Raw genomic sequence first — 12,300 nt, 5'->3', positions numbered from 1 at the left:
ATCTTCCTTGGGGTACAAGAATATATCTTAACCTATATTAAGATGTTAACACAGGGATAGAGCCAAGAGGGTGTGAGATATTTTTCCTACTTTTTTACCTTCTCTATATATGACATTAGTCAATGAAAATTACCTTGTAAGATTCAAGTAATACTGTAGAACATGAATAAATTAATGCCTCTATTTCATGCCAATGATGTGAGGATAAATAAAAGAGTGGTTCAATATCTGGCTTGTTGAAAGCAGTAATAATGTTACTGATTAAAACAGATTCTCTTCTGACTCTTGTAAAACTAAATGCATTATAACAAACTAAAATTGTGTTTTATCTGGAAAATATAAGAAAATGAGAGTAAGCAAATCTGTTATGCCTTAAAAATAGAAATGCAACTATAGAGCAAAGACAAAAAAAATGTAACTATCCATAATCCATTAGTGCCAGAGAAAATTATTTTTCACTCAGCATCAGAGATAAGTCTATTTAAAAAAGCAACAACAATGCACGTTATCTGGGGGGAAACTGTTAGGATCTGTCATTGTTTTCTCTTTAGAAGGCTGATTATGCCTGGTTAATGCTACATTCAAATGAGTTCATCTGTGCTGTTCTTGGAAAAACAAAGAGACACATTAGATTATGCCAATCAATATAACATAATCTCTTTTTTAATTCAACAAAATAAAATAAAAAATTTGCATCTTGGTTGATGTTGATGTTTACAAGTGAATAATGCAAATCTCAAAATCTGTAAAACATTATTTTCCCCTCATAAAATCATAATGGGATAGTTTAATAGTTGCTTTGACATTTTAAGGCACAGGTCAGATGCCTAAATTGCACCTTTTAAATTATAGCTGCTGAGAAATTGTTAGCAACCTAATATAACAGGACATTTTAACTAACTATAACTAGAAGCTATTATTTCAGTGGAGCACAATAGTAACTAGTATCAGTTCACTTTGAATTTTTGTATAATAACAACAAGTCAGCTGTCACTAATCCAATAAAGTCATTAATTTTTTCAAGTCCTTTCTAGAAAATAAACTCTTTCACTCCTTTTTATAAATAGGATACATGAGCCTTTCTTAAGACTCATTCAAAGGGTCAAATCATTGTTTTTCAATATGATATCTCAGGCAATAAGAGAGACAATTCTTTACCTCAATGTCATATTCCTGGAGACAAGGCCAGAATATGAGCCCAAGTCAGTTTGATGCCAAGGTCAACTTACTCAACTCTACATGCTATACTTCTTCACAGGTTAGCTGTCCAAGTCATCCAAATCCACTGGCCTCAGTGTTATCTAGGAAATTGCTCTACTTTGTTAAGCCTGGTTTTATGAGGGTTACATGAAATGATTGTGCAGTCCTTAGGGGGGAAAAAAAACCCTGGTATTTCTTCAAAAAAAACAAAAACGTTGATTTCTTAAATGTTGACTTCTTGTTTTTGTTTTGTTTTGTGGATTTCTTTGGATAGGGCCTCCTTTATTTATTTCTCTGGTTCCTTTCACATCTTAGGTCTATATCTGATTTAAAGGAAATAACTCAGCATAACATCAAGAATCTAATCTTTGATCTGATATTAGAGACTTAACTAAGCCTTAATATCACTTGCAGCAGCCTTGACCTGCAAACATGATTCCCCAACATGGCATAGGGACGCAATTAAAAATTCCTAAAATTGGAGAATCTCTTGGAAGTAAAAAAATGAAGACATCTATACAGTGGGACTGGGTGTTCCCTATGAAAGTCTTGTCTAATGGAGATAAAGCAGGGCTCTGACAGCTCTTACATAAATGCATGGCTTCTTTTACATTCTGATAGGCTTGTATAGAACAATCTCAGATGCTCATCTAGGCAGGATACCAAAGGAATGGAAAATTTCCCAAAGAAGGAAGAGCTAGAGCTAACAATGGAGACAACATTAAGTACTCTACAATTTTAACCTTATCCAGGATAGTGAATCAACATGGTGACTCTGTCTTGGCCTTGAAAGATTAGACATAAAGTCAAAGACAATAGGCTACTGCTGCTGTAGAACTTTGGTGCATAAACAGCTTACAGGGTGTTATTTTAACAGGACAGACAAATTAAACATCTTAATGAATACTCTTCACAAAACATATTCTAACTCATAAAATATGCAATTTCATTTTCCCATCAGATCAAAATAGGAAACTGTATTCTGCATAAACATTTTTCAGATGGTCAGTTTCATTCTACATACTAAGCATAAAATAAAGATGCAAAGTAAGTGCACAGTAACATTAGACAGGTTTCCACAACTTTAAGTATGACTGTCTTCTCATATATGTGTAGAAGACAATTATGGATCATGTAATCATCATATTCTGAAAATAAGGGTGCATATATTTTTTCATTAAATAAACTCAATACTAGCTAAGAATATGTAGGTTTAATTAACATATCTAAATGTCTGTCCTTTAATAAAAAAATGGAGTAAATAGTTGATTTTTTCAGAAATTGTTACTTATTAAAGGAAATAATTGAATGGTTAACCCACTCTTCAAAAATAATCAAGACCTCTCTTCATAAAGCCCAGAAGATGCTAACAATTTTTGAAATTAAGGCACCTGTGTCAAATTGCTTCTGTAATAAAATTTGTAATCAAACCAAAATTACAATGAACATGTGTCTCTCTGGTTATAGGCTTGCATTCCTCAGCACTTACCTATAAACCGTGATGCTATTTTGAGCAAAACAGTTTCTAAATTATTCTCAGACTCCATAATCTTTTGTATGCTTTCATCTTTCAAAAAAAATGACATATATTTTGAAGGTGGAAAATACTTAGCAAAAAAGAATACTGGGTTTAATTTGTTGCTATTTGTTGGTAAGCAAATTACTATGATCATTGTCATCCCTATCATATTAGATCAGAGGCATGAAAGCTTTAAGAGAATTCAAGAGATCACTGCATTGTCTAGCAAACCAGATATCCTTTACTTCAATGAAATACAGAAACTATTGTTTGAAGCTGGAATATTCTTCTAACATCATGGGTTAAAATTTTGGTCTCTAGTTCGCTACAATCAAGGGGTGGTAAAAACTTCAAAAGGTGGAGCCTAGTGGGAGTATTTATGTCAGTGGGCACATGTCCATGGAGGGATTGGAAAACCTTGGTTTCTTCCTCTTTCATATCCCAACTGTATATGCCATGCAGTCCCATTATAATGTGCTGCCCTGTCACCAGAGGCCAAAAAGAAAGGGGTCTGCCAATCCTGGGCAGGAGCTCCAAAACTGTGAGCAAAAGTAAATTTTGTAAGTTAATTATCTCAGGTATATGTTAACAAAAAAGAAAAACAGACCAACATGTTTGATAGCAAAGAAGATAATATGTGATTTGATCAAGATTATGTAGCTACACAAGTCATATGAATTTCTGATTTGCACACGTATTGGAAAAGTTGTTCTAGAGTCAGTTCTAGAACACAAAGGTATAGTTTGCTGAATAATATTGTATCAGGAGTTTCCCCTCCTGACATATTTCCCTTCCTGGTTGAAAACCTCCATATGCTTGATGGTTTTAAATAGATAGCTGGACTTCGGGCTCATACTAGTATAAAAGATTAAAAGGGAACAGTGCAATTATCTTTTTAGCCTGTGTTTTCCCTTGTGGGTCTATTCTAGTATAGTTGCAGGACCACAAGTCTGAGAAGAAAGAATGGCTAGATGCAATTAAAGAACCAGAATCTAACCACAGGCCTGCACGACTCCATACAAGGCTATTTCAAAAGTGTGAATTAGCAGCCTCAATGGACATTTTCATACTCAAAAACAAAAGACCAATAGGTTTTACAGAAAATCCTCCATTATGTGCAATTATAATGCACCCAATAAAAATATGGAAAAATATTAAAAATTAAACTGAGGGTTTTTGTTTTGTTTTGTTTTCTGGGCAATGAGGGTAAAAAGATTAGATAACTTCTAATCTTAGGCATCAACCTGTAGATATTCTGGTTATACATATTACTTGAACGTGTTTTGTTTGTGCCCACACAGAGGCCATGTAATTTGGCTGGCATCATGCTAGATCCCAGGTCAATGAGTTCCTAACCCATGTCACCTGCCCATTTTCATCTATTTATGTAATCATCCAAGTCCCTGGTGGCAATGAGTTTTACAAACAGATGGTGGAGAACACAGGTGTCTGCTTCCTATACCTATAGTTTTTCCACTCCAGCTAAATATTTTTTTTCATAATATCCCTGCCCAAAATAGCAGTGAAATCAAATGACATTTGGATATGCAAAATGCTCTAGGTAAACTATAAATCTCAGTAATAATTTCCACTTTTATTTGGATGACTAATGTAATATAAAATGGAGTCTTTGGATTTGGGGTACATGGGTTTTCTAGATTTGTATATTTTATGACTGCAGAAGAAGAGGATTGGAGAGGAAAGCTATGAAAAAGTAGTAGTGCAGGCAAAAAACACAGGACTTAAAATGTGGGAAGATCTCCACATTTATCTATTAGATGAATGAATGGATAAACAAATGAAAAAACAATCAGACCACTATAAGATTAATTCCAGATTAAGCATTTAGTCATTCTTTTTTGTTATGACTTAAAATTCAATTTGAAGAAGATCTATCTTCTTGAGAGAATTTATATTTTTTTTCTGGAAAATATCCTTCATGTAGCACAATAGCACAACTATGTTTGACATAGTTTTGAGTGGTCAGTAAGTAATGAAAATAGGGATAATCAGAGGAATAGTAACAGTAGTGCTAGGTATTATAATAAATAGTTGAATAATATTATCTTACTTAATGCTCATAATAATAAAGTTGGCACTATATAACATGCCAATAATACAGATGAATAAATGAGAAGCAAAGTTAAATATTTCTGATGTAAGCCAATTGCCAAAACACCAAAGGTCAAATGTTTTCTCTGATAAGTGGATAATGATCCATAATGGGCTGGGGCCAAGGGAAAAATGGAGGAACTTTGGATGGAGCAGAAGGGAGGGAAGGGAAAGAGGGGAGGAGAGGGTAGTGTGTATTGGGGGGAGATGACAGAATGAGATGGACATTATTAATTATTATCCCTGCATATTAGATGAATGGTGTAGGTCTACATCATGTACAACCAAAGAAATGAAAAAGTTGTGCTCCAATCATGTAAAAAAATAAAATAAAAAGTTAAACAATTTGCCAAATTAAAAAAAAAAACTTGTTAATTACAGAGCTGGAACTCTATCTAGAATTTATCTTGCTCTAAGCCCTTTCTTTAATACATGAACAAGTACATGGAAAAAAATGCATATAATCATATTGTGGTTCTATACTTGTGGAAAATGGAAAAGGCTGGGTAGATCAAGTTTAATTTTATAAGTAGCCATGTCTATGGTATACTTGTTATTCCAAATTTTCAGGGACTCCCAGTGTCTCACTCAACAAAACACAAGAAAATATGAGGTTGATATACTGGGATATGGATACTAGAATAAGGTTTGAAGATAGGAGTTCTAGAGAAATACTCAGGAACGATGGCACCAATACCTTCCATCTGTTTAATAGCCACCAACACAAGGCAGCAAAACCAAGCCATTCATTTTGTGTAATTATGCTAAAATTCCTATGTTTAAGTGAAACACCATCTGAACATAAGCTCATCTTCCTTTAGCAAAGATTCTTGGCATTCTGCAGCAACTTGGAGCCACTGCATTGCTGAATTACATTGTACCACAGATGTACAAATGAGGCAGTTAAGAGAAGGTTCCTGAAGAGAATGCTGGATAAGCCAGCTCTTACCAGGAAATTTTCTTTATTTCTTCTTTTTTCAATTACCTTTCTCTCCTCATTCCTCCCTCTTGGCTCCCGTAAGTCCTTTCTGAGTCTCCTCATATGTTAAATAAAAATCACAAGCTATATTTTTGGCAGTTTATATATTTCAAAGCCAATATTTTTACAAAGATGAAATATTTCACCAAGCACCACATTGGAATAATCGATAACTGCCATTTGTATAATTAGTCACTGTAATTACTTGACTAAATGACTCTGAAAAAGAGCTGTTGTTAATCACATTTTGTACTTTGGAAAATACGTACAATGTGTTTAAGGAGCTTATATAATAACAAAGCCAGGAACTGAGGTGTAAATAAACAGCATTCAACAACAAGCTACAACTTTAAACTATCAGTTAATTTTTGGAGTAGATCAATTTATTGTGGAAATGACTGTTTTTCATAATACTGAACCATATGTGGACATTGAATCTTTGAGGAAGGCAATTGGGTAGGTCATAGCAATCTGCCAGATTTATCTGTTTCTGGAAGACAGTTCAGGGAATTTATCTCTGCCTTCCTTGTTAACACCTATTAAATAGTAGTAAAACTCTTGTGATTTGAAATAGTACCCATGGAAGAACTAAGTCGATTCATAACTTCTATATTCATGTTAAACTCTTTAATCTGAAGAACACAGTCCAAAGATCATTGCAAGGGCAATTTAGAGAAATTCTTTAGTAGGGATAAAACACAGAATTTAAAACCTTCAGGAAAAAAAGAAAAAAGAAAAAGAAGACAGAGGAAGAGATACCTGCATTTAGAGAAGTAAATTGTTATTTTTTAAAAATTTGATATTCTATTTGTCAAATCCTCTCTTTCCATTTCTAAAAAAAATGGGTTATTATCCACAGACAGACATTTCTAGACTCCACTCCCTCATCTTCAACCCACACTAAAAGTCAAATGTCTCATACGTTTAGCAAACTGACAAACATAATAATTCTCTAAGTAGCAACGGAGACTAAAGACCTCCTTGGCATTCTCAATTTATATATTTTACATTTTCAGTTTCCAAAAAAGTCTGCATGATATTTGAACTTCAAAATTACTGTGCCATTTGCAAAATGTCTGATTATGCTTTAAAAAAAAATCCAACCAATGCTAATGTGTCCTCAGATACCACATATTGCTACCCTCTTAAGGCATTTGAATGTGAAATTATCATCCACAATACCATCATAAGAGAGGAATAAAGACAGATTACCTGGGGTTAAGAGGATGACTGACATAGTGATGAGTGAGCATACAACTAAAATCACCAGCAGGGCAATAGCAATTCCCTTCCAGTTTCTCTGTGGAGGGCTGTTACTTCCCAGTTCCTACCGAGATAGAAAAAAAAGAAGTTTCATAATTATACATGCTCCAAGAGAAATATATTCATAAAGGAATGATTCAGTGCATGGCACAATCACAGTTTGAGTGCTGATTAGAATCCATTTCCTCTTCGGTAACTCATTTAATTATTCAAAGGTGCATATATTATAAATGGCTATCTTTTGGGGGGCAATCGGATTTCTCTGAACATAACCCAGCAGAACTTTATGCCTGCTGTCGAAAATATATCTGGTGTTTGAATGAATTGACTGTAAACACCAGGATGATAGCCAAAATATTCTGCAAAATAATTATGAAAATAAAGTGAGTCAATTTACATTTATCCATGCTACAACGAAACCCACAATAAAGATTTACATACAACTGTTTTTGAAGCACAGTCAACTACTTTTCTAAGTGGATAGGGAAAAAGATTAGAAATGGGAAAATCACCCCAAATGCTCCTCACAGCACAACAGTGCTCATTGATCAACACAGCAGGTTCTTTTTAAACATCCCTACCATTCATAAAAACCAACAAGACATAGTAACTAGTTTAAATAAGTGCTTCTCTATCAATATTGATGCTGTTGTCTCAGCGGGCAATACACATGATATTGGCAAGGAGGTAAGATGGATGGAGAAAGATAAACTTGAATACCTCTCACAATATATGCAATAAGGATTTTCATTTTTCAATGGATCTCTGCTCTATTCTGTTGAAAGGAAATATATAACCACAGTTCACCAAAGCAAAGCATGGACAACATTGATTTAATATGAATGCCAGGTTTTTTTTCAATATTCTTTAAAAACAATGAGTATTTCATACCTTTCTTCCTACTCCATTTCCCAAACTCTACCTCCTTTCAGGCAAAATTTTCTTTAATTAGAAGTAGCTACTTCATTCTGGGAAAAATATGAAGGTGTTTAGTTCACTATGTGTGCATTAATCATACAAGAATCCACAGAACAGCTTTGATTTAAACTAAGATTAACAGGATAGAAACATTTTAATAGTTTGTAAATGTCTTCCTGTGACTCACAGATTACAACATTGTTGCCAGTTTTCACCTAGTGATTTTGGCATTGAATTCTGTCATAAAGATGAAATTGAAATAATTCAATAAAACAAGAAGAATCTGAGCAGAGGAGTTTTTGTTTGTGGTCCCCCTTCTCTCATCAACCACAGTTTGTCTTTCATTCTGATGAACTAAATCCAGTAAAGGTCAATTGCATTGTTATTTTTTTTTTAATGACTCACTCTACACCTAATTTCAAATAATGTTTATTTTCTAACACCTCTACTCCTCTTGTACTTTGTTTATAATTTTCACTCATATTTTCCATACAAATAAAGAAAGTGGTTTTCCCAAATTCTTAGGTTTGGAGTAGCAACTTCATGTCAAGCCACAGTTGTCTTATGATCATATATCCTTATCTGAAATGAGGAATTCTTGCAGAAACTTTTGAGTTCCTTCATCAGAAGGTGTGTGCTTGATTCTCCTTGACTCCCCACAGTAACACCCTATGTCAAGGATCTTTGGAAGCCAAAAAAAAAAAAAAAAAAAAATAGGAGGGTTGCAGCTGTGAATCAAAGTCACCAATAGCTCTGAAGATGGTGAAACACTGATTAAGATCTAAGAGAGTAAAAGAGGGGCAGCAACCAATATCATGTGGGCATCTAAGTCAAGAACAGTGAACACTTTCTTAGTAATTCTAAACAAGTTCTATTGTTTCACAGTTCAAGGAAAAAAAATAGGAATTTAGCAATTATAACAGACTTTTCATTCCAGTAAAAGAATCAAGAGGAAATCACAGATTCTAATCTACTGATTCTGATCTTTATGCACTGCCACTCTAACTACAGATAAACCTGCAGAGAAATGACTTCTGACTGTGTCTTCCAGTGTTGGAACATGATAATACCATGTAATATCTGAAACATTGTCTAACACAGGGATTTAGATATCTTACTGTATGCCTGGCATTTTACTAAGTATTTCATATTCATAATATCACATAATCCTCAAAATAATCTTGTGAGATTACTATTATTTTGACAGACTTGCAAATGAGAAAAAATGGGATTTAGAAACATTAATTACTATCTGCTTATAGTTAATAAATGGGAGAGATAGGGGTCCTGTCCATAAAGTCTGGCTACAAAGACCATAATGTTAACTAATATAATATTCTTTGTCTAAAGATAAATGTTTCTCAAATAAGTAAATTAATAAATCAATAAATTAATGAATTATTTGGAACCATATATTGGCACAATACCTTAGAAAATTTACAATGATACTCTAAATTCAGTAATTCTTTCAAATAAATTAATATTTTCACAGCCATAGCCACCTATGGAAGTATATCATTTTAAAAATAAGAAGATGTGTTTGAATGAGAAGAATTTTTCTGTTCATAAGGTGATTTGCATAAAAATGAATGGCTTCTCTAAAATGACTCATAAATGCCCACAGCATATAGAAGCCCCTGTTTAATGACTGCTGACTTGCTGATCTCTCAGAATGATTCTGTCATTTCCATCCTCTTACATTGTATACTACAATAATATTTCAAAAGCACGCTTTCATTATGTGACTTTATTCTCTAAAGTCCTTTTACATTTCACCCCATGTAAATGATCAAACACAAATGTGTGAGTCTAGACAAGTAATTGTCTTTATCTAAACTTCAGCATTGTCTCCTTTGGAGAAAGAACTTGTAACCCCATACTATCTGATTACCATTCCCTAGATTTGCTTCAGGAGCTTCAAATGACATTCACATTACCATTCCATTTCTAATTTTGTTTCATCCAATCCCTTTTGTTATAGTCTACATCTTGAATGTCCCCCAAAGGCCCATATGTTAAAGGCTTGATTGACTGCCTATGTGGTACTATTGGAAGGTGGTAGGACCTTTAAGAGGTGGAGCCTAGTGGAAGGAAGTTAGGTCACTGGCGGCATGCCCAGCCCCTTCTTGGCAATCTATTTCCTCTGCCACGTGATCCCCACCATGATGTACTTAGCCACAGGCCCAAAGACATTAGTACCAAGTGGTTTTAAACTGAAGGCTCTGAAACCATGAACCAAAATAAACCTGTCCATCTTATATGTTGTTCACTTAGATATTTTCTCACAGTGACAAAAACCAATACATTTTTCATATACATCTAATTATTGACCTTGTCAATCATTCCACATTCTGCTCATGTGTCTCTTTCCCTGGGAGTCTCTCCCAATTATGTAAGCCAGACATGATTTTTCTTCCTGAAAGTCCATTGTAACAATAGGTATGATCCCACTCTGCTATTTAATAGCTGTAAGACTGCAAAGATACTTCTAAGCCTCAGTTTGCTTTATTAAAAAAAAAAATCTGAGTAACTGGAATATTATTTTTAAATATTGTGAGGATTAAAGTCATATAAAGTTCATACCACAGTATGCAATAAGAAAGTTCACTACATGTTAAGTTCTTTGTTCTCCTTCAATATACTTGGTGAGAGTTACTCTTTTTCATCATTCAAGGCTCCTCCCTAGTGCTCCTGTCTCAGGGAAGTCTTGTCTGACTAATTTTTCTAACATAAGAGGCCTTGCCTCCTTCTATATATGCACTCAGCTTTATTTTATTCATTATATATTGTATAATATATTAAATATTCCATAATATTCATATATATATATATATATATATATATATATATATATATATTTGGAGTATACCATACATATGTTTTATTTGACATTCATATTAATAATATACAGTAATCTCTTTAAATGTTCATTTTATTTGCTTCGGGGGACCTCACAATTTTAGTAACCTAGTTCATTTTGTTCTTTTCTATGTTCCTATCACCTCACACACTTATTTCTCAGATCATAAAATATCATTGACTGAATGACAATGAAATGAATGAATGATAGCAACATTATGCTAATGGTGGTGGTGTAGTAATTGCTATTAAAATCATGTACAATAATTCATCACATCCCTGTTTTAGTTATTAACTTCTTAAAATAAGAATTGCTTTTTTAGACAACTTTGATTCCTGAGACCACTTAACAATCTCAGATTCTTGGAAGAGATACCTAGAAAAAAATTACCCAATTAATTATGTGGTAAAAATAAAGATAGGAAGGTATGTAGAAATTCAGGACCATTGGTTAAATACATAATGACAGCAAACTTTTTAATTGTGATTAATTGCTTAAGATTAAGTCAACTGCAATTATTTTTAGCATTATTCATCTGATGCTTGAATCCTGAAATTGTTTCCATTCTTCAAGCTCCCTCTTGAAAAGACAAACTCATTCAATGATAACCTCTATTTCTGAGGAAAGTACTCATGATCACTTTGCTTTAATGATCTTCTATCACTCAACATCTGAAAGCAATCAATTGCACCTTGCAGGACACAGAAAATGTATGATGCTGTGTGGCAGCCTAAGATGTGAAATATGTACGGAGTCCCACATCTAGATGTTATAGATGCAGAAGAGAGTCAGTGTTGGGTTATGATATCAGAGAGTTTGGGAGTTTTAAGAACAAATACTATAAATACCCATATGCAGTACTACTTTTGTAAATTAGTTCTCTAATTGGTGAAGGCATCAGTTGAGATATAATCATGCACTGAATGATGACGTTTAGGTCAATAACAAATCACCTATAACATGGTATATACAGCCTAGGTGTATAGGAATTTGTATCATATAGGTTTATGTAAGTATAATTTATGATGCTTGCCCAGCAACAAAGTTGCAGAGGGACACAATTTTTAGTATGTATCTCTATTGCTGAGTAGCCCTATGACTATATTTGCCTTCAATTTTAGATTATGTTCAGTACTGTGATTGATGAAAACCAAATTAATGTTACTGACCAAACCAAAATGGATCTATAACCTAGCTATTCATATTATATCTATTGCCAATCAAATTATTCATCACTCTTCAGAGAAGCTGAGTTTATAGGAAGAGCCTGACTACTATGAAGATAGTTTATAAAAATCCAAATGAATTTTTAATTTCTCCAGGTGGAAAGAGAATGATACCAGAATTCATAATAAAAAGGAAGAAAATCAACAACAAAAAATGACGAGCAAGGTTTCTATGTCATTTCATTTAGCAAATAAGGAAAAAAAAGCTTAACCATCAGATTTG

General features: G+C 33.5%; 1 protein-coding gene across 1 annotated transcript in view; it reads right to left on the bottom strand.

Moving 5' to 3' along the window:
• DPP10 (dipeptidyl peptidase like 10) overlaps window positions 1-12,300 on the bottom strand; it is a gene marked incomplete at both ends in the record, with an annotated part of 611,721 nt that overhangs the window by 461,619 nt on the left and 137,802 nt on the right. The window contains one exon of the mRNA XM_081260615.1: window positions 7,023-7,137. Coding sequence (XP_081116741.1) covers window positions 7,023-7,137 — 115 coding nt within the window. The remainder of the gene's footprint in view (window positions 1-7,022; window positions 7,138-12,300) is intronic.

The sequence above is a fragment of the Spermophilus citellus genome, assembly GCF_964194105.1.
Source record: "Spermophilus citellus genome assembly, chromosome: 11".
NCBI lineage: Eukaryota > Metazoa > Chordata > Mammalia > Rodentia > Sciuridae > Spermophilus > Spermophilus citellus.
This window is presented reverse-complemented; position numbering and strand designations above follow the sequence as displayed.